The 24721-nt window shown below is 35.1% G+C and overlaps 1 protein-coding gene across 1 annotated transcript in view; it reads left to right on the top strand.

Annotated features, from left to right (window-relative positions):
• The first annotated feature begins 9771 nt into the window (after positions 1-9771).
• Positions 9772-24721, top strand: part of LOC6645405 (ecdysone-induced protein 74EF) — a 50189-nt gene continuing 35239 nt past the window's right edge. The window contains exons 1-3 of the mRNA XM_002067984.4: positions 9772-10063; positions 10451-10792; positions 11066-11552. Coding sequence (XP_002068020.2) covers positions 9977-10063; positions 10451-10792; positions 11066-11552 — 916 coding nt within the window. The 5' untranslated portion in view covers positions 9772-9976. The remainder of the gene's footprint in view (positions 10064-10450; positions 10793-11065; positions 11553-24721) is intronic.

Raw genomic sequence — 24721 nt, 5'->3', positions numbered from 1 at the left:
AGCAAACTTCTTTAAATCAATAATATAGGCCGATTGCCGACCCACCTGACGTATGAGTGATATTGACCTTGACAAGAAAACAAACGTTATTGAAATTTTTGAATGGGAAATTTTTTGTTTTAGTAATAATAATAATAATGACACATTAAGAGGAAGTCAGGGGCATTTGAATTCTGTCTCAGGGTGAGCTTAGCTCAGTGGCGCCTCTCTAAATCTTATAAAAATTATTATTTTTCTCATACTAATCATTTTTTTAGACTTTTATTATTTGGAATTTATATTTTATGGCTAATTTTATTTAGAAATCTATGTATTTTTAGATTTGTATTAGCTATGCAATTGGTTATATTATATACCAATATATATCCATGTATGTGTGATTTTTCCCAGATTTTCTAACTTATTTAAAAGTTTCCTAAACTGTTATATATAATTTGTCAGCAATTGTTAAATATTTAAAAGGCAAAATTTTAGCATATTTACTTAAAAGCAAAAACTTCTTATCGCAATCGGTAATCGTGGTCTTTTTTTTCTAATATATACATATATGTAGCGCGGTCCATTTTACAACATGATAAAGTAAGAGCTGATCAAACAAAAAACAAGGGGAGAGCAAGTCGGCGTATGTATATAATATTTATACGTAATATAGTAGCAGTATATTAGTCACACTCTTTCTTTTTAGCATACGTGTACCGTTAAATTGAAACTAAAGTGTGTTGTGCATGGTAACTAATATACTAGTTAAAACAAAAAGAAACAAAAATAAAAAAAAATTAAAAACTAAAATAGAAGAAACACAAGAAAAGTTTATACCATTTACTTTTTTATTCAGTCATATTTATTATTATTGTTTTATTATAACATTTGTTATGCCCTTCGCATAGCCAGCCAGCCTACCTTTACCTATAGCCATACCTACATTTATACACCCTTCAACCCCCTACCAACTGGTCTCTTTACCCTTTCCCATTTCAAGCCATTAGCAGCATTAGCAACTATCATAGTCTAGACCTCTCAAGGGGGCTGGCTGGGTCTGGGGGTTAGATGGCCCCCAAATGTTTGACCTTAAACTTGAATCGAATAGAAAAGAAGGTTACAACTACAACAACAACAACAACGAAAACGTTTGCGGTTACAACACAGAAAATAACAACAACAATAACAAAATAAAATAAAAACTAAAGCTAAAATGGGGAGGAAGGTTAAAATTTGCCCACTTGCTGATTTTTGTTGTAGTTTTGCTTTTTTTTGTGTATGTTAATTTAATCAGTTTGAATGAAGAAATTATAATTTTCAATATTAAAAAAAAAAATGAAGGGTATTCTTAAAAAAAAAAAGAGTATTAAGTGATCTACCTTAATATAAACGATATATCGCAATTAGTTTTGACCTAATCTTGGGTAAATTTAACATGTCTCAAAAATTAATTTACTGTACCCCAAAATTATGAGTTTTTAAGTTTTTAATTCGCAAAAATAGATTTGTATTATTTAGTTGTTGGTTTAAGTTTTCCAAGTTTTCTAACGCCTTGACTAATATGTTGTGCATACCCAGTGTTTGTTAGGGTAAATTTACTTTTTTTCTTCATTTATTTCTCTTTTTTTTTGCTTCTTCCATAAAAGAAACTTAAAACTAGCATAGAAATCTTTTATGATGACCTTGACAATAGGCAAAATATGCAAATTTCTAGCAATATATATAAGGTAGATATATACATATATATATATGTACATATAGATATCGCAGTGTATATGAATAAACACCAATTTTGTCATCTTTTTTTTTGCCACACGCTTAAAACAAAAGCTTTTCCAATCGAAATCGGAAGTATCTTTGAATTGAATTTGTTGTTAACTTTGTTAGCCTTTTATAGGAACAACAACAACAACAACAAAAACTGCGATCTTGAGCGGAACGTTCATAATATTTTGTTCAATGAAATATAATGCTGTTGTTGCTTTGGTTGTGTTTGTTGTTGTTGCTATTTAAGCACGAGTCGCTTATGTTCTTCACGCACACACAACAAAAGAAAGAGAGAGAGAGAGAGACAGGCAGAAGCAGAGAGAGGGAGAGAGAGACTCACACACGCATTGAGAGCTGCATACAAATTATAAAACGAAAGCTTTTATTTATTTATTTTATTTTTTTTTCATGTTTATACGTAGCCATGACAGTGTGAGAAGGTCATAATGCACACACACACACACATAAACACATGCCGAACTAGCAACAACAATAGTGCAAAAGCTAACATAGCAAACAACAACAACATTTAATATTTACGCAGTAAATGAGCAACAACAGCAGCAATAAAAACACCTACAAAGTAGTTAAAGACGCCGGCGCACTTCTCTCTCTCTCTCTCTCTCTCTCTCGCTCCCTCTCTTTCCCTGTTTTTCTCTCTTAATGGCTCTCTTTTCAGTTCTCTCGTTCTCACACACTTCTCTTTATCCCTTCATTTAATTTCAATTTGCGTAAGCTTACCCCTTGCCCCGATTTCATTCTAACAAACGTCAAGAAGTTGTCATCTAAAAAGCTCTTCCTTGCAGGTGGCAACTGACAAATTGACTCATTAAAATCTTAAAATTAAACAAAATGGAATCCAAGAAATCACACTTCCTACCATACAGGGTTAAAATCTTCATGGAGTAAAAATCTGCTCACCTAGTTAATGGGCTAAGCCGACTCCGACTACATTCCACACTTCTTTTCAAATAGTTTTTCCTAGAAAATTGCATCATACGCTGAAATCGCTCTTGACTTTACTTCATCAACTCTGAGCCGTATCATTTATTATCATAGGTATCCCCAAAGTGGACGAGGTCGAATTATGTGGGTATAATGGAGATGCAGGTGGATCAAGGTATCACAATTTCATCTTGATCATTAAGTTATCTACAGATCTCTTCAAATATTAACTTATAATGAATTGAAATCGTCTCTTTGTATTGCCCGTGAAAAAATATTCTTTCAAAGATTGACCTCGAGCCAAGAAATAAGGACTAGAAATTAGTATTAAGTGCCCTAATAACCGAACCGGCATCTAAAAATGATAAATGAATAGCTAAGTTAAAAACCAGAGGGCCGGGGCTAACTTTGACCGCGTCAAAGTTTCTATACCCTTGCAAGTTTTTTGTGTAAAAGGGCTATAAAGGAAAAAACGAAGATATTGATCAAAGTCACTGTTTTCGACCGATCGGTCCTATGGGAGCTATATGATATAGTCACCCGATCTTGATCAAATTTGGCACAGTCGTTTGTTAGTATAATAAATTCAAAAATATTTAATTTCACGACAATAGCTAAAAAAAAACGAAGTTATTGAAAAAAGTCACTGTTCGTGACCTTGACGTTTGTATGGGAGCTGTATGATGTACTGATCCGATCCGGCTGAATCCGAGATATAAAACCTACATACGAAATTTCAGCTCTTTAGCTCTTACGGTCTAGGAGGAGTTCGGGTCGATCCAGACGGACGGACGGACGGACATGGCTATTTGAACTCGCCTCGTCGTGCTGATCAAGAATATATATACTTTATATGGTTGGAGTTGCTTCCTTCTATGCGTTGCACACTTCTGACCAAATTTAATATACCCTTTTTGCAAGGGTATAATTATGATTTTTCTCTTTTGAATTTTTGGAAATTTTAATAACATATTTTCATTGATTTTAATTTTTCATTTATTTTAATTTTTTTAAGTTTTTATTGCCTACCTTAGGGAGCCAGAACGTTTCGAATGGTTTTCGTAGTAGTTTTATTTTGTTTTTTTTTTCAAAACATTTTTCCAATCCCAATGTCAAAAGTACAGAAAGAGTGTATTAAAAATATTCGCTAAAGTCAAAAGTCATACGAAATCCTGTACTCTTTTGTTTAAACATTTTGTTTGCATTTGGATGATTTTTCATTAGGTGTTTGTTTTATAGGTTTGGTTGAAATTTATATGCTAGTAGTAAAGTGTTTGGTTTAAGTGTTTCCTAGACAATTTCGAGACCATCGAGAGAATACGCAACACACAAAATCTCAGACGAAAAAAAAACTATACAAATCCGGACAATTCTTCAATCTTGAACTTATCAACCGGTTGTCTCAATGTCAATTCAACAAATCTTCAAAATAATATGCAGCAGCAAGATTTCAACTTCTTTTGTTGTTTCTTTTCACACATATACACACATACATGCATACATATCTAAGTATATTTAGTTAGATAAATATTTATATTGATTAGTAGTTATTTTAACTAATGTTCTGTCTACTTGTTCTCTTCACTTTTGCAGACGCCGCACAGCAATCCAACATAGAAAGAGAAACCAGGATAGAGACAGAGAGAGAGGGAGAGAGGAGAAGGGGTGTCTCGTTGCGTTCCACCTGCCCATTGGCCAGCCAAATGCCTTTGCGCACCTTTAAACAACATAAATGCGTGCCCAAAGCAAAAACCTGGGAACACATGCAAATTTGGCCGATGCTGTTAATGGGGATAAAACTTTATATATCTATCGCATACATTGTAAAATAAAAAACGCGTTACAAACCTAAACAAACAAAAAAAAAACAAAAAACAAAATAACAGAGATAGACATTTCTCCCCCTAAAAATTCCCCACCTAAAACACCTCACACTCTCATATCACTTAAGTGACCAAAAGAAAAAAGTGCAAGAAAATAAAAACAGTAACAAACTCAAAAAGGTGACTTGACAACAACAACAATTGCAACAAGTGGCAACAACAACAAATAAAGTAAACTCAAAGTAAACTTTTTTTTTTTTTGGACAACTTTACACTGCCTTATGGATAATAATAATATGAAACAAACACCAAGACAAGCAAAAACATTATCTTAGTTAATAAATAAAACATTAAGTGATAAAACAAACAAAACAAAACACATTCAGCAACGATTTTAGCGGCCAAAAACGTGAAACAGAAATATTTAGATAAATATATATTTATATATATATATATTTACTAACACGTCAAGGAAATCCAGCAAAGGATAGCAATAAATATAAAGGAAAGGTGAGTTCTGCATATGTTGTTAATATATTTAAACATATATAGCATGTGTTTTTGTTCATTATCATTCGTTAAGTTAATTCGTTCATGCTTTAAGCTAAATACATTTTTACGAAATTGAAAAATTTGCAAAGATATACATAGTAAGGGTTAAGATGTTTTCTAGTAAATTTCAAGTACCAAACTTTTATTAGAGTATTTCTCTATATTATAATCAAATAATTTAGATAAATAAATAATTTTATGGTGAAGGAATTTAGTAGGACCTAATGGTTTCAAACTGTAAGACCTGCTTTCGTTTTTATCAAAGAAGTTAACTTTAACTACGCCAAAGTTTATGCACCCCCCACGTATATGAAACCTTTTTTTGTGTCTTTAGGAATATATTTAGGATATATCTTTTAAATTTTATCTAGAACTCAGAATTCCTTAAAATGAAAGCGACACTTGATAAAGATATTAATTAAATTGAAGTGATTTTAATACTGATGATTTTTGATCATGTTAAGTAATTGACTTAACAACCTTACATTTTTATCTTTTATTCTTTTTAACGCCAATAATTGAGACGAGTAATTTGCTTATCTTCTCCCTTGTTCCCAATTCCACGACGTTTATATACATTTTGACTACTAAGTCGTCTGTTCGTTAATTTAAATTATGCCTTCAGGTCCTTAGCCACGATTACAATTATCTTTAGGCTGTAATCAGCAAAGAATTTCCCCTCTCTTTCTTTCGATGTAGTTTATATGTATTTATTGGTAATTAGTTTTTTAGCTAAATTCTTAAATGAGAATCTCTTTAGCTATCCTTTAAGCCATATCTACTAGCTGCTCGATCATAAAACTTTCAACTGAAACTATTAACTAAGTCATTTCACTTATCTATGCCCCTGAAAATAATCAATGTAAATGTTTTGTTAGTTATTTTTCTTTCCCTATTAGTTACTATGTATATTTAGTTTATGGATATTTGTGATTTTCGATTTGCAATGAAGCTTTTCAGCTTTCGAATGGACTTTTAAAGCAAACAAAAAAAAAAAAAACAAAACAACACTTTTTAATCACACTCACTCATTGAACCGCACCCAAATCAAGAATTTTCATTGCTAGCCAGTGGCAAGTGGCGCAGCACCAGGAAGTTGAACTAACTCAACTAACACACACACACACACCAATCTACACACTCTATAGTTATAGAGATGAATAAAGAGAGAGAAAGAAATAATCATAGAAATGATCTATCATTGCAATTGCTACTGTTGCTGCCTTAGCTTAATCAAAGATTGCGTATACGCACTGTTACACTATGATTAGAAATGCAACAAGAATGAGCAGCAACAGAATTAAAAGAATAGAGGCAGGGAGATACAGAGAGAGAGAGAGTAAAGATATGTAACATTATAGATAGATAGATCCATCGGTGGGCAATGACGACGACGTGTACCCAATATTTTGCATAAACGTTGATCTTCCGACAGAGAGTGAGAGAGAGAGAGAGAGAGGGAAGTGAGTGGCGGGGGGGGCCAGAAATATCTAATTATAATTTTACCACACAACTGTGGCGCCAAGCAAAAAATAAAACCAAAAACAACAACTAGAAAATGGTGCTGAAGGTTTTTCCTCTGCAGCATTTTCTTTTCAAGTTGAACTTGCTTTTGCTTGTTGTTGACCAGGCAGAAAAGTGAAATAGACGCTGCTGCTGCTTGTATTGAATAATGAAAAACAAGTTTTCCGCGGTGCATTGCGCATCAACATGGAAAAACCAAAGCGCAAATGCAACAGGCCAAACTAAACCGATTGAGAGATGATGATGATGGCAATGATGATGATGATGATGACGTGCCCCGTACAGTGGCTTAGAATTTGCCATAGACTACAAAAAAAATATTTATCAATAGTGAAGGGTGACTAACTAAATTCATTCCAGCTAAAGCTGACCCATTATTAAATTAAAGCAAGAGCAAAAGATTGGAAACCTTCTTAATATCGAGTTTAAGCAATTTTATAATTGATCAGTTGGAGTTTCTGTTTTTACTTTAATACAGGTTCCCCTAGAAATTTTGAATGAGTGGCTTAGTATTAGGTTATATATAAAAAGATATAGGAATATTGATAATCAACTCGCCGACTAGAAAGATACCGAAACATTGAATCTGCCGCATCAAACGAGATGACACTTAGCACCCTCTACTCTCTTCTACCCTAAGCTAGGTGGTAACCTACTGACTGACCCTCCCATCTAAATGTTATGAAGGAAATACCGTTGAGAACAAGCTCATTTTTATCAGATTGTGATACAAAAAATCTCAATCGATGAAGAATATGATTCATTCGTCTTTTCTAGTTTAAAGCAAAAATACTTTTTCATAAATCAATCAAAAGCGAAAGCCCCAAATATTATATACTGCCTAAATTGGAGCTAAATTGAAGATTTGTGGTATACAGTTTCTTTTAGTTTGACTAGATCTACAACCTCTTTAAAGAGTTGAATCTGTATTTTTTAAGAATTTAGAACAACTAAAACATAGATTTTAATGATTTTAGAGTTGTAATGATTATCATACTATTTCTTCAACAATCGTTACTGTTTATCGTCTTAAAACAATCAATATCCAAACAATTATTGCAATATTTGATTAAGCTTAATTGCTATAACTTTTTTCTCTAAACTCTTGTCTTCAATATCTTTCTTTGACGTCAAGCAAAATATCTTTCAAACACAGAAAAATGTTATTTAAAATTATTTTTAGAATTTATTTATTTTTTATTTTACTAATAGAAGTTAGCAGGCTAGGTTAATTAGTTTACTGAGGGCCAAATTAGAGCTACTTTTTCAGTTTAATAAGCGTTTTGAAACCACTGTGCAGTGGCAACGCGCGGGTGCCAGGCAGCAGCGGCAAAATGTTGTAATGTCGCAGACTCTCTCCCCTTCTCTCTTTTTCTCTCTCTCTCTCTCTCTCTCCATGTGTGTGTGTGTGTGTGTGTGTGTTTATCTCTGTCTCTAACTCTCTAGTTTTGAGTTTTGCCTGTGCAGTTTTTGCAGTTTGCTTTCAAGTTTGCAATTTTTTTTTTCGTATTCCGCCTCGTTTCGTTTCGTAGTTCAATGTTAACGAACTTTTTCTGCAAGTTGTTGTTGTTGCTGTTGCATTTGTTGTAGTTGTTGTTTTTAGACTTTCACTTATAATGAATTTGGCGAGTGGAAAACTTGTTGCTCTTGTTGCAGCAGCAGCACCAGTTGTTGTTGTTGTTGTTGTTGCTGGTATTGCTTTGCATGCAGTTCAATAACATGTTATGTAAAAAGCATTTTTCCAAGTTTCTTTTGGTTTTTCCTTTGTTCAAATCATTCGTTCGTCTTTTCTTTTGCTGCTGCTGCTGCTGCAGCTGTTGCTTTTCTTTTCTTTTAATTTTTTTTTTGCAGTTTTTCCTCCCCACAAAAATTTTCTTACTGCAGGGCTCCATTTATTTTTGTTGTTGTTGTATTTTATACCATATTGTTTATACATATATATATATATATATATATACGTTTTATGTTGTAATTCGTAATTTCTAATGTTATTGAACTTTAAAAAACAACAACAACAACACAATAAAAAAGAAGACAAAAAGAAACACCAACAACAACAACAACCAACTTTGATTCAACTGAAAATTAGTTATAACCGGAAGCCACAAAACAAAAATTGAAACAATGCAACAAGACGACTTTCTACATTTATTTATCTTCTTTTTTTCGTTGTTTTTGTTGTTGTTGGCTTTTTTGGTTGGCTATATTAATTGCCCGATCATCATCATCATCATGGTGATGTGAGGGATAATGATGGTGCATTGTTGAAATGCAGATGCACCTCCATGAAGCAAAGTATTAAACAAAATGCAATATGCCTCAATTATTTTTATCTATATTTGTCATGGAGTTGATTTAACTATTTAATGTGTATACCTATATAGAATGTCTAAATTGATGATGGTTTGAGTCATGTAGTAGACAATGATTTTGAGATTCCTAGAAATTCGAGAATTTTAAGAAAGATTTTGTCTAGATTCCTTTATTAAATACTCTATTTAGAGTAAGCTCCTTTAGTTGATTGATAAGTGACTAATTACTTATAATTAGTAGGGCTAGACTAATTTTATATATTCATAATTAAAAATAAATAGTTTAATGAAAAACACAATACTAATTTAAATTGTCATAGAAACAATTATAAAGAAATGACTTTAAACTCACCATTAAATAAATGTTAAATTAAGTTTCATGACTTTTAAATAATAATAATAAAAATATATGAAATTTTTCTTCTATTTACAGACTCCAAGACTTCACCCTCTAACTAAGCCAAAATATTTTTAAAACTATCCAAAATTTACAACTAAACGAAAGAAAACTTTTTACACTTTTCATATATATATATATATATATATAATATATATATAAAAAAACACGCAAATCAAGTATACGCCTGGTGGGAGAGAAATCGCGTTCTACACTCTCCTTTGCAACGTCCAAATCGAAATAAGACTAAAAACAAAAACAAATTTTTTTACAAAACATATATATATATATATATAAATTTTATATAGGATATTGTAAACCAAACCAAAACCGTCTCATTAAACAAAAGAACAAGTGCCTAAAAAAATATAAAAATAAAACAAAACGAAAACGGAAATCTTATGATAAAAAATTTTGTGTGACAAATCAAAATCAAAAAATAAAATAAAAAGGACAACCATTATACAAAATTGGTAAAAAAAAGTGTGATATCAAAAAAAAGAAGAAATAAATCCCAAGAAGCGGAAGCAAAGTGAGAGAGGGGAAGAGAAGAGAACCCAATTGATAGTTTTGGGTTAGATTTATATATATATTTTTCGATTAACCCAGGGCTATAAAGAAACGGCCTTACGCTGGCAGTTAACAGTATTTGCAGTGCAGGCTTTGCCCTATCAGCTATGCCATTTATCGATGACGCACTGCTCTGGTGTCCGGATAATGATGGTCGTCTAGTTGGTGGTCTAGATTTGGCAACTTGCATAGCAGTGAGTATCGATTAACCAAAACGAAAAACTTCCCCCTAAGCCATTAATAAAACTTTCATTCTTCTCTTTTATCGACTTTTATCATCCTTTTGTTTCTATATAATTTGTTAGATCATTCATCGATTCAGACATTGATTCTTTGATATTGTCTCATATTCTTCCATTGCAACATTCTTCATGTGGGCAAGCTTTGCCCTCTAAAGTATGCAAAAGGCAAGACGGTTTCGCTTCGTTTTTTAAATATATACATTTGTTTATAAATATTTGGCTTAAAAAGTAATATATTTGTTGAAAACAATGAATACCTGCATACTTTAGATGGCAAAGTTCCTCGATTTTGGCCTTTCACCCATGCAAAACTAAACTAATTCTATGGCTATTTTCCAGGATGATTCCGCAGTCAATGGAGAGAATATCAATGCAACAATACAATCAGCTGGCAATCCAAATAATCCACAACAGGCAGCATTAGTTGGTGTTGGAGTCGGTTCCGGTTCTGGTGGAGGTGTCGGTATCGGTGTCGTTGGTATTGGACCAGCTGGCGGAGTGAACGGAAATGGACTAAATGGTGAACTGAACGGTTCGGCGGCTCGCAATGTGAATGTGGTAGTGGAACCACTGTGCGGCAGTGACTCCTCCGATGAGCTATTTCGTCAATTTTCCGAAAGCAATTTCGAGATCGAAAGCCTGCTATCGGATTTGGCCACCGTTGAGGTTAAAGTCGAAAATGTACATCCGCCAAAAAAAAAAAGAACAAGAAAAGAGAACAGAGAACTCTTATCTAATCTAAAAACTTTCCCAAGTGGAAAGACAAATTGATTTATTCCTAATAATTCATTTCATTCAATTCTTTTTCCTTTTGCTCTTTTTCTTCCCTGTTTTTTCTATAACCTTTTCTGGTTTTATCTTTCTCTATCTTTTTTTTCTCCCTCACTCTCTCTGTCTCTTTCTTTTATAATTTCTTTCTGTGTATCTGTATATATATATATATATATTTCCTAGGAGGAGAACAACAACAATGTTATCACTGCCGCCGATGTGGTGGCTGATGATTTTGCCAGTAATGATCTTTTAGCCAAAGAGAATGCCCAGCTCAGTGCTCAGGCTCTGGTCGATACGGTGGGTGCCAGTCTTGCCGATGCCACCGATGGCAATGGTCAAGCCTTATTGGCCTTCGGTTCCAATTCGGCGGCAAATGCCGCATCGGCGGCCATTGCAGCAGCAGCTGCAGCGGCGGCTGCTCTTTGTGGTGATTTGATCAACAACAACAATAGCAGCAATAATGGATCAAATGGAGGAGGAGGAGGAGGAGGCGATTGCTCGTCCAAGCTGGAATACGGAGGACTCCTTGGCAATGGGCAACAGCAACAACAACAACAACATCCAGATGAGCCGCGATTTGTGACCAGTGCTGCGGCGAATCCTCTGCTGGTAGAGAAACTAATGTCCAAGTGTTTGAACATCGACAAGCGGCTGGATAAACTTGATGGTAAGTCCAAGTTTTTTCAAAAATATATGATATCAAATTTCCTCTTCCATTGGGGCGGGAGAGTTTCAAAATTTAAATTTTTGCGTAGCCATCTTTTGGGCTGCAACTTTGAAATCTCAGCTCAAAATGCGTAATTTTAACTCATTGTGTTAAGAGTCTGTTAAACTTTCTTATTTTCAAATGAGCTTTTTTCATGAAAAGTTTATCAAAAACATACAAAAAGCTCTATGGTTACAGAACCTGCTAAGGTTGCAATGAAATAGCTTTCAAAGTTTACGTGGTGGAAAGCTTTTAAGCTCTAAACGGGTAACGGTTAAGAATCGCAAACGATACGCTTAACAGTCCGTTAAACTGTAAAAGCTTGTAATTGTAGATAACATTTTACATTTTGATGTAGATAGCAAAGAAATTGCTCATACGCAAAGGTATATTAGGTAGGAGAAAAGTGTGCCAAAGATTTCAAGGAGTATGAGAAACTTTAGACCTGTGAGTCATCAATATGAATTAGTTTTACAAAAGTAATATCTTAAAGTCATTACTTCATTTCGAGAAACATTTTACTCTAATATAGTTTTAAGCAGCAGACTTATTTATCCATTTAGATATAATGGACAAATAAGTAGTACATAGTACATGGATATTTAACCTATATGACAACATATATTGATTGTTAAGATTTAACCAAAATATATAGATAATCTTTATTGTTCTTTAAGGCAAACACTAAATAGTATATTAAGCAGATGCTAAAACTCCTTTTAAGAGTTAATAAAATTACTTACAAATTAAATGCATCTATAATTCTATGTAAACTGAAGAACTTGCCAAAAGTAAAAAGGACTCTAGAGAAATTAAGACTAGTTGGAATAAGTTGTACTACCAATTCCAGTAATTCAATATAAAGCAAGAAAAGCTCCTTCTTGGAAGTCTCCAAACCAAATTACTTTACAAATGGGTTTGCTATCTTTTTTCACTCTTTTGTCCACTTGGAAGCGCTTTGAAGATCCTTGAATCTTAAATAGACATTCTCAACTCGCTGAAATTAAGAAAATTTCTTAAAATTAGGTCAATTTGTTAAAATTTTTTGAACATTTAAATCGACTGTTCCCATAGAGTTAATGGTTCTAGCCTAGTATAGTACAGTATAGTATTTGTTTATGGCATTTCAAAAATGTTATTCTAAGGAAACGATTAGCTTCTATACTAATTCTTTATGGGAAGAGAGGAGTACGGGTGGAGACAGCATCGTTGTCGTGTCGAAAGGTTAACGAAAAGTCCTTTGCCCTGGCCTATGATTTGGCCTTGAAGTTTTGAGAAATGTATCTGGGTAATCTGCTGGTTAATCTTATCGAAACATTGCCCCTTTACAACATTCTGTTGGCAAATTTTGTGATAATTTAATTAAATTTCCAATTCAAAGAGACGAGACGCAACGCGCCGAGACGAGAAAGGAAACAAGTGAAAAGTTTATACACAGTTTTTCCACGCTCGCCCGAGAGAATCGTCCACGTTCCACACAAAATTGTCAACCATTAACTATATATATGTATATATATGTAAAAGAAATAAAAAGGCCAGTCACTTGTTTATTAAATCCCGACAGGGTGTTCCTCCCTACAAAATGGCAAGGCAACGCCCAGGCTCAGTCTCACTCTCCACTCTTTTCTTCCCTCTCTTTCCCACTCTCTCTCTCTCTTCTGAGAAGAAGGCAAAAGAAGTTGGTAGAAGGGCAGACAAATAAACGTCTATTGACACGAAAGGCAGACGACGCCGACGACGACAGCGACGGCAACTGGATCTGGTTCTGGGAACCACAACAGACAGCCACCTAGCCACCTAGCCACCATTCCACCCACCTACTAATCCACCCACTCATTCACAGTGGGCACCTACTTCCTTTTTCTAAAAAAACGCCAGACGGATCTGCGGGAGGAGTCGTCGAGGCGTTAGACGGCCATGTTCTGTATCGTATATATGTATATACTGAATTTTTTTTTTCCTTTTTGGGTTTTCATGTTTCCTTCAACGAACAGCCAAACGAAGCCAAGTCAGACAAATGCCAATCCCCCTCCGCCCTCTCTCTCTCTCTCTCCCATTTGGTCGTCGTCGTCGGGTCAATAAATTTTGCGTGTGGAAATTTCGAGCTCAAGGTCAAAAGGATATTGCCTTGGTTGGCGGCGGCAGCGGCGGCGGCTGGGAAAGTGTCTGTGTGTGTAGGAAATGTTTCGTATATTTATACTGGTGTCTGCAGCCCATTTTCTTGACTCTCCTTACTTTGCCAGCCATACCCTTATATCACCAGCTCTGCCCTGCCATTTTATTCGCTTTCGCATTTGTATGGCTGTATTGGTGTTTTGGGCTTTTTCTCACTCACAAACACACACACACACAGACAAAATGGTGGGCCACACTGTGTCGGCCATTTTTTAGTACCCTAGTAACCACAATTAGGAGTCAAAAGGAGTATTGGGATCATTTCAAGGCCAGACACAAAGCATTTAGTCGTAATCAGTTGATGGACTTTTACTTGGCTAAGAGAGTAACTTGAACTAGATTTACTCCACTCTCATAGCTAGACTCTATTGATATAATCGTGAAAGTTTTCACAAATTATGTCATGATCTTTTAAAGATGATCGTAAACAAAAAGTGGTTTCAATTGGTCCAAAGCCTTTTTCATATGACAAAAGTTGAACTGACCAACCCAGATTTATATATCTTCTTCTCTAACATAGACAGACTCTGGAGATTAGTGTCTTTGAAAGAAGTCAGAGTTAACTACACTTACTATTACTAATTAAAGAGTCAACTTTGTGATGGAACTCTCATTTGTTAGTTAGATCGCTTTCTAAATTTGGTAAATGCTCTTCAAAGCTTTAACTATTTGGTTTAGACGACCTCTTTGAGCTGTCTTTGATCCTCAATGACAAGAATTATCACTTAAAAGTGGTCTTCAAATTCAAAAGATGTACTTAATCCTTTAAGTTTTCTACTAGAGTCACTTCTTGGCTTGGCCCACCTTTGAGCATCTTTCATTTCCTTACATCTTTGGGATAATGAATAGAATAGTTACCTCCATTTTGGAGGATTTGAAGGATATTTCTGCGAGGTATTGAAAAAGTCGTAGCCAAGGATTCAAAGTATAAATACATTTTTTTCGTCTGTTTCTTTTTTTTTTTTTGTTTTTGTTTGGGTATTTTTTGTTTGTGTGTTTGGGTGTGTGTGTGTGTGCGTGACACAGACAAAGACTGGTTTTATGTGACTCGCCTTGTGGTGGGTGGTTGGGTTGGTAATTTGTTTTGACTGGGTGGTTTGGTTTTTCCGGCAACCTTGAACTTGAAAAATTTCATTCGTTGAAGTTCAGGCGGCCGTACAAAATGGGCGCAATCATTGTCGACAGCAGGCGAGGGGGCTGGGGCGTGGCAGGGGTTGGCTGACAGGCGCTAGACATCCTACGTCCTGTTGGGTGTCTGATATGTGTGCGTGTGCGGCGGTAAGTTCAAGCGCCGTTCAAGCATTGAACTTTAATTTTCAAGGATGCAAGGGAAAGGCTCTCTCTAGGTTGTTTATTCTTTTTTCTCTTGTTTTTGCTTTTGCTGTTGTTGTGCCAATAGCAAATGTGTGGCAGAGTCTGTGGCAACAAATTTCAGCCCAATCACTGAGACTGCTCTCATCTTTTGGCTATTTGTTGTTGCTGTTGTTGGGTCTCGGTTTTTTAGTCTGTAGGCATGCCGTTGACATTGCGAGCGGTCGTCAACGCCACCGACAACACCACCAACCACACCAAAAGTGTGTGGTGCTCTGCGGTGCGGTGCAGTGGGCTGGATTGGGTGGAGAATACGGAGGAGTAGAGGGGGTAGGCAATACGCAGATGGAGACGGACGTTGTCGTAGTCGTCTCGGGGCTGCTGTGTGGCAAAAGATTGTTCACTTTGTGTGCGAGTTCAGCTTTAGTCCAAGGTTCTTTTGCGGCTACCTTTCCCCCTACTACACCTGCCCCTTCCACCCTAACCCACCACCATTTCCCCCCTCTATACCCATCATCTCCCTCTCTCTGTCTCTCTCTCTGTGTGTGTGAAGTTACTCCTCTTGGGCTACTGCTTTGAGTTTGACTTCTCGACTCGCTATTAATGTCAAGGGGTTCCACACGACCAATCGACGCAAGTTGCAGTTTTTTTTATATTCTCTATTTTTTTTTTTGTTTTTTTCATTTTTTATTTGTTTGCAGTTTGAAAAGTGCGTTAGTTTCTGCGTTAGTTCGCACCACTCACTTTTTTTTAGGGATGGATAAATCAAATATCTCAACAACATTTCAAAAAAAAAAAAAAATTCGGATTTAATTTCAAATATTTATATCTGACAAAAGGATGTTTTATGTGATGCTTTGACTATGGATACATGCCTGATTTTTAATAGCGATATCAGATCTTTTTACGACATTCCATATATTTCTAACTTGAATACTATATTATTAAGATATTAAGTTTCAAAAATGTTCCTTAAGTGGATATTTCTTTATGAAGCAATAATTTCCTTTAATTAAAAAAAGAAAGATAATAAAAGTTTTAAAAAAAAGTTATTTTCTATTAATTATATAGTTTAGTTTTAATTGTTTTCAATTTCAATATATATTTTTCCAACATTGCTCTATTATATAAGGCTTTCCAAATATAGTTTTTAATCCATTTGAAGAATTTTAATTTCGTTTTTTTGTTTGTGAATTGCAAATTTTTTATCGATTGCGCTTAGACATTTTGCCATCCCTGGCATAGACACACACACACGCACACACATACATAAATTTTGTTAGATTATTTATTTGATTATTTTTTGTAACTGCCATTTTGCCATGTTCTAGGCATGTTTCTAGCCATGCCTCATGGCCTAAAGTGTAGTTGTTGTTGCTCGTTGCACGCATTTCTTGGCTGACTTTCGGCTTTAGATTTTTTTACAATTTGAATTTCAAATCATGTCGCTTGTTGTTGTTGCTGTTGTTGGTGTTTGGTTTTGGGTATTGATGTTGGTGTTTGTTGCCTCAAAATGTGCGTTGTTATAACCAAATCAGGATTTCTGCGTGCCCCGGCCAGCAACAGCAGCAACAGCAACAGCAGCAAATCGTCTAACAACAATTACAACTAAAACAACAATTGCAGCGGGCAACAACAACAACTAACGATGTCAGGGGCGTTCATTTGTCCATTGCCAGCCAGCCAGCAAAATGAACGAACTGAAACGAACCGAACCGGGCAGGCCGCCGAGCACGTCACTGTCACCAACAACTGAGACAACTGAGTACCCCTAACCAAACCCCAATCACCTAAACTCCGTCCTCTCGCCCTCGCCCTCGCCTCGGCCCGCCTCTTTTTAACCCATTCGGTATCTAACTGGCAACATTTGTGAGTTGCCACTGCTAAATGCACTTTGCAATTTTGTTGATTGGTTTGGCATTTGTTGTTATTGTTTTTCATTGTTGTTGTTGTTATTGTTGCACGCACGGCAGGTTGACCGCTGAGTTCAAGTTTTAACGGATATCGTTTTTAGTTGTTATTGTTGTTGTTGGTGTTCTCATTTTTGGCAGGAGCCTCGCCTTAGCCTCGGCTCTCATGTCTTTTGTGTGATTGCAAATGAAGTCATTATTATCTATCTAACCAGAATGAAAACAAAATAAAAGTCCATATGCTGCGCCATTTTGTCTTAAAGAAAACAACAAATTGATTAATGGCTTATTGTCAACATTTTTCATTCTCAATTTTTGGGTTGAACTTCGTTCTCGAACTCATAAGAACTTCGAAGGATGCCTTTGCTTAATTGGTTTTTGCTTGTGGTCCGTAAACCACATGATGGTGAAGAAAACTTTGGGATTCAAAAATTGTAATTAAATAAATGTAAAATCAATTAAGTTTTCCATATCCGTCGCCTCATCCATAAAAGGTTTTTCTCCTCTCCCCTCCTTTCTATTGCGAGTATTGTCATTTATTTTCATAAAGCACAGCCAAGGAAATCAATTTAAAGTCTGTGTCTATGGCTGAAAAAGATATTAGTTTGGGGCAACGAAATTTGAATTGCCATCTCAGTCAATTTGTGGTTTGGATTAATTAATAAAAATTAATGGCGGAGCTAGATATAGATTTTGATGATAAGTGTAATCGAAATTGTTGCAAATTGCCTAAAGAAACTACATGAAAATGCAAAATTAATTAGAGAAATTTTTTAATTTCAAAAATTTACTTAACGTAATCATTGTAAATGTATATCATGGACGGATTTTAGCAATTTTGTAATAAGGGAGGCATTTTGTCAGTATGAGAACTAATCGAATTGCATAACCACTTGAAAGACTTTCTGTTAATGGGTAAAAAGTGGCGAAAAAGTTTAAAATGTTTCGAAAAACTTTCATTTCGATACACACGTCCAGATTCCCTGAACTCCATCCTCCTCCAGAAATATTCAATTCCCAAATTAAAAAATCATCTGATTGTCTATTGCATATTTTAAGGGGCAAACTTATTACCAATTCACGTCTCACTAAGTTTTCTGTATTAAAATAGATTTAGTCAGAAATTCTATACTTCAGATAAATATGAATATGAACACTTAATTCAAATATTTTTTTAATTGTTAATGTCTAAAATTTCCATGTAAATTCATAGTTAACTCACTCTTGGGGCTTTTTTTTTGTTTTAATTCTCTCTATAAATTATTTTAAATTGCCTATATGTATATATGTACATATATGTGTGTTTAACAAGCCTCGTTATAGTAAGTTGTTGCTTTTATTGTTGTTGTTGTTGTTGTGCCTCCCCTTAAAACAATTTGCATAGGCAATAATGTGTTGCTGGTGTTACAGTTGTTGCTGTTGCTGCTGCTCATTATAAGTTAATCGAATTCAATCTGTAAGAGAGCACATAATACACACACTGTCCTAATTGCACTGTAACCCATTAACACACCAGACAGCGACAGAGGCAGTGGCAGAGAGAAGGAGGAGAAGGTGGGGAGATAGATGGTTTCGGGAGGGAAACTTGTAACAACAATCAGCTATACATATATGTATGTATGTAAGTATATACAGTCATGGGGCATCCCATTGTCAGTTGTCGTTAGCCATAGAAACACAAAAAAAATTGAGAGAAAAAAAGGGGCCACAAGCTGCGGCTGCAAACAAAATTTTCACCTTCACCCCATATAAACAACAGCAACAACAACAACAACAACAACAACAACAACAACAACAACAACAACAACAACAACAACAATAACAGCAGCAGCAGCATGTTGCAACAACAACAACAATTGCTAGTTGCAAATGCAAAACAGACAACAACGAAAGAAAAAGAAACTGAAAAACAATAATAAAATAGGATAAAGGGGAATGGTAAGAGTTAAAGGGGGAGTAGAAAGAGAGAGAGACTGAAGGAAATTCGATGTGTGTGTGTGTGTGTGTAAGCATTTTCTCTTCATATGCATCTCTTCATCATTGGCCAATAAAAATGAAATTTGGCAGAGTTTTTTAACTAGTAAAGGAAGCTTGAATTTCTACCCTATCTACCCGCCCGTTTCCCCCTTTTTTTGGCCACAACTTTCCCCCTCTCTATCAGCTTTACCACCATTTGAAGTAAAATTGCAAGAAACAGAATGGGAATTTGCAGTGGCAAAAGACGAAAATAAAAGATAAAATCTCAAAAAAAGAAGAAACCGCTGGAAAAAGCAAAGTAAGGGGGAATGCAATATAAGATAAATATATGTACATGTACAGCCAGGAGTGATTACAGATGGAGAGAGAGAGAGAGAGAGGGAGAGAAGGGAGATCATTAATTGTGTGATTTCTTAATTAATTCAACAATGTCAAGGTCAGAAATTTATCTCTGAAATGCAAAAAACGCTACCTACAATTGAGAGCTGTTCGATTTCTATTATATTTTATCGATAAATAATGAATTTTTCATTGAAATTATGAAAAGCTAAGCATATTAAAGCTATAATAATATACTTATCTGAGAATTAACTGTAACTATTACTATAATATTCTCAGATAATCGATAACTGTGCGATGATTTCAAAATCCATTTTATTTATTTAAATAGGTATATAATGAAGATATATAAATATGGTTTATAGGCTAAACGAACATGCAGTTTAAAGTATAATAATAATATTCGACTAATAATTAGTCAATGTTTTCGATAACTTTCGATTTCTTACCTATCGATAGTAACTTATTAACTTGAGATCTATTGATCGATAAGGAATATATTTTTATTGTCCGTAAGTTGTCTAGAGTTACCCAACCCCCTCTACCACCCCACTTCATGTGTCTTGCGGCATCAAAATTACGGAACCTCTTCCTAGCCCCACTTCCTCTTTTCGACCTGTGCCTCCCACCAACTTCCCTTATTAGTTTTGGCCCTGTTCATTATTTTGTTTTTGTCGATCTTAGATCTTTTTTTGTTTTGTTCCGGCCCTGTCGGAAAGTTCAGTTTGCTCAGTTCCCCAAGTTCCAGTTTATGCGATGTTCGTTTAGCTTTTGATTGCATTAGAGCGTGTGCCGCCGCTGCCGTCGCCACCGACCAACTGACTACACGACGTCGACGTCGCCGTCGTCGCATCTCGTTTAAAATAAGCAGCAGCAGCAGCGGCAGCAGCAAAATGAAAACAAAAGGCAAAGCAACAGAGCGACAGCAGCGCTGTTGACGACGTTGACGATGATACAACCTTACAAAATTCTCAGTCACTGTCTGCCTCCCCTTCACCTCCCTCTCCGCGCTCCATTGTCTCTCTCCTTCTCTGGCTCCTACTCCTCTTGCTCCTCCTCCTCCACTCTTCATTTCACATAAACCCAATAGCAGCAATACCCGACTTTGGGTGGCTTTGAATGTTTAGCGCTGCCTGAACTTGTCTTGCACACACACACACACATGCATATACACTGACGGGCAGGCAAATGGTAGTGAGAGCGAGCGGCGACGTCAGCAGAGCTCCACACACACACACACTCTGAGTGGCCGGAGAGCAACAAACACATTGATATAGCTTTATTTTTGCCATAGCGTGTGGTATGCAGCCTTGAATTAGTTCGCTGCACCCGCCTGTTATATACATACATACAAACAGACAAACACACAAACATAGACAGCACACACACACACACACACACACAGACACACAAGCAAATGTATAAGCAAAGCGTGCGCATTTGTGTTTGTGTGTGCGAAAAGCTAAGGCTCCCCTTTTTGCAATGCCCCAACAAATGAAATCTAGAAAAAAACACAACACAACACAAAACGAAATGAAAGGAAAGAAAGAAAAAGAATATATCTATATACACAACACTGTATAGTATGTGTGTGTTTGGGTGTGTGTGTGTTGCTTGGCTGGCGCTAGCATTATATAGCGAGACATCAAATTGACGCTTCTTGTTTGCATATCCATTTTCCGACTTTGGGGAACCAAACATATCTTCTAAATAAAAATGATAGAAAGAGAAGGGAGATTGAAAGGGGAGCCTCTTCTTATTTCCTCTCTCTCCCTGCCCCACTCCCTCACTCACACTCTCTCCCTATCTCTGTCTCTCCTTAATTGACCCATTGGCAAACATTCAATTGGCATATAAAGTGTTGCCCCTAATTAGCATCTCCTGTCAGTCGATTTGGAGACCATCATCAGAAAGAAGCCTTCTCCTCTGCTTCCTTTTTCCTCTGCATTACTCACCCACGCACTTTTGTTCGCATTGCACCAGCAACCATAATCAATCTTCTATATATGAACATATATAGATCTCTATCCATTTCTATATCTTTGGCTATATCTTTCTATGTCTGGCCTTCTGATCATGCCGACGATTCGCATTTACACACACATACATACACACACACACATGAAACGGATATGCATGATAGATGTCCGTCTCTCTCCCTCTCTCTCTCTCTTCCTCCCTCTCCCTCTCTTTCTCTGCTTGTGTCTCACCTTTTTGTTTTGTCTACTTGTGCATTTTATTTTCATTTTGATTTTGTTTTTCTTCATTTTTGCTTTTTTTTGTTTTTTGGGGCGTTGTGGGGGAAAAATGAAAATTGCGTTTCTGCCGGGAAATGAGGAAAATGAGCAGAAAATCGTATCATATGTATGTCATAAATGGCAAAAAAAGAAGACTAATTGGATGGATGGGGTATTGGGTACGATGTATTTGTGTGACCCGCCAAAACGAATGCCAAACACAGAATTTGGGTCGTAAACCCCCTGAGAAATCTCCTCCTCCCGCCACTCGACCGCCCTTTCTAGAATCGAAAATATAATAATCCTAATGAATCATCATTACAATATAAACATTCAAGTATAAATAACGATTCAGATACAAGTAGACCTTTAAATGACTTTCAAGAATAAATTTTAGTATAATTTTCTATACTTTCTTCTGCCTTGCCCAAGGATAATTAGACCTGAAGTTAGGGTTCTTGAAAAACTTTCATCACAGAAGCTATTTCGAAAATATGTCAATGGAAGTTAACGATTTATAATCTACTTTTTTCCCCGTTTTTATAATTAAAACATTTTGGATATTATGGAAAAATAGCCTTTAGCCTTTGAATGGACGAATATCCTTGAAGGCTTTAAAAATAACTTGAAACTTTTTGGTAACTTTATTTCGGAACCCCAAGAAAATCGTAAACCTACTTAGACTTAGACTGCACAAATTATATTATATAAAACAAAATTGACTTAATTTAAGTATTCCTCGTAACTAATTAGCTTAATATATTTGAAAATAATTCAAATATATGGAATATTTATAGAATATATGGAATAGATTATAGATTCAAAATTTCTTTGATTAAAATGAAGAAATTGCAAAGGTGATTATTTCGTTTAATATAACAAAATTAACTTTTAGGTAGTTCGTCCTCCACTAAATGTTCCATCTCATGGACATATGTAATTCCTTGTTTCCACTTTTAAGGAAATCATCAATTATCCTCAATTTGCAAATTTGATTATATAAGTCCTTAAGAATTTTTGTTCCTGAATATTAAGCACGAAAAGAAATAGAGTCAACAAAAACAAAAAGAATGCATAAATAGAATGTGTTAAGAATTTGAACCCATTCGCATATTTGTTATAAAAGAAAAATGTGCAGAAATTATCTATACTTACATATATATATATACATATATATATATATATAGATGTAGAAGTATACCTAGTTGAAAAATACTTTGTTGGTCTTTCGCTATGGTATTCAGATCGACAACCAGACATATATGTATATATATAATATATATAGCTAGCTTGTCCTTCAAAAAGAATAAACATGCGCGAAAAACGAAAGCGAAAATTGCATGCGTAAGAGGCAACAACAACAGCAACAACAACAACAGCAACAACAACCACCAACAATAACAACAACAACAGCAATGCCAACCGCAACGGCAACGGCAACTGCAGCACACAAATATTAGGCGGATGTCTGACTACAATGTGTGCATCTATAATCCGGCATATACCTATATATATATATATATATAGAGGTATATCTATATAGATGTGTGTGTGTGTGTGTCCATATTTATAGGTTGCAGGAATTGTAGGAATGGGAACAAGTCAAGTTGCAGCAACCACTCTAAAACAGAAATTTTTTGCTGGCATAATCAAAGTTTCCTTTTATGAGATAGAGACAGAACGAGAGAGAGAGAGAGAGAGAGAGAGTGACAGAGAGATAGATATAACCACAGTTTAATTGCAAAAGTCAAGTGGCAGAGGGCCCTATATAGTATGCAGATATATGTACGTACGTACGAGTACTTATATCGGAAAGTACACTCGTACTTGCCTAGATATTATTTCCATTCAGACTTTACCTGTTGTTTAACCGGAGCTGGAGCTGCACACACATACACACACACTCAAACTTAGACATAGGCTGTGTGCATATTTTAGAATGTAATTGTGCATCTGGCCTAGACCTAGAAAAGGAAATTTTGTTGCTATTATTATTACTCGTACTCGTTTATTCATACATACTCGCAAAATTCGCTCAGTTCGTCGCTCGTTTGGTCGTTTTGTTTCGTTTGCAACTCGCTTTGAGTCTATTCTATGCAGTAGTTGCTTCCCCCTCCCCATCCCTCTACCGCTCCCCACGCTCTTCTCCTATTCTCCTATTTTTTTTTTTTCGTTTTTTGTATTTGTTCTCCTTCCTCGCAAATTAAAAATATGCCTAGGCAAATAAAATGCATTCAATTTGCTTAGTTGTATGAGTTAGTAGTGTCTCTCTATTTGAATGTGTGTGTGTGTGTATCTATCTTGGTAAAATGCATGTGTATGTGTATTGGGTAATTGTGCGTTAGTTGCTTGTAATACAGGGTGCCACTTTTGGGTGTAGAACAAGCTTGCAGAACTTTGTTTGCCAGAAACCTCAATAGGTACTTTGGAAAAGAAATCATGGATTTTTAAACATACTTTAATATTAAGTAATGCTAATTACTTTACCTTCTCACTCCCTTTCATCGAGATATTTATTAGTAATAACATTATTTTACAAATATTAAAACAATTAAATTGTCTAATCTACTAAATAACAAATCACTAACAGAGCTTTTGGCTTCGTTAAGTTTTTAACCAAGTATATAAAAGTAATGCTTTTTGCTTCTGAAATTACTTTAAAAGGTGATTCCTATATTTATATTTTTGTAAAATATTTTAAAGTTAACGATACTTACTTTTTCTTGTGCACTGTTTACTTCTTGACAAAACTAATAATACTTGCTCTTGGTAGTATTTGAAAAAGTAATTTCAGTACTTACATTTTCATAAGATATTTGAAAGATATTTCTACTTCTTAAGAAATCGCATTGAAAAGTAGCGCTAATACTTACTTTTTCTTAGGATAGTCCCAAGTTAATAAGACTTACTTTTTCTTGTAATATTTAAAAAGTACTTCAACTTCTTTGAATATTTGATCTAAAACTGTTGAAATTAGCAGGAATAGTATTTAATTAGTTATTATTTTTAAATTATAAACAACAAAGAAGTAATAAATAGTTTTAAATCGCAAAATATTAAAAGCCCTATTAGATTCTGTTTATAAATGTAGATTAAAGAATCTAGTTTAATGGAATTTGAGAAACATTACAAATATCATTCACAGAAATTTATGTGAAATGAAAAGTGTGACAATTCTTAT

Source organism: Drosophila willistoni (genome assembly GCF_018902025.1).
Source record: "Drosophila willistoni isolate 14030-0811.24 chromosome XR unlocalized genomic scaffold, UCI_dwil_1.1 Seg143, whole genome shotgun sequence".
Taxonomy (NCBI): domain Eukaryota; kingdom Metazoa; phylum Arthropoda; class Insecta; order Diptera; family Drosophilidae; genus Drosophila; species Drosophila willistoni.
The sequence above is the reverse complement of the archived record's forward strand: the minus strand, read 5'-3'. Positions and strand labels throughout refer to the sequence as shown.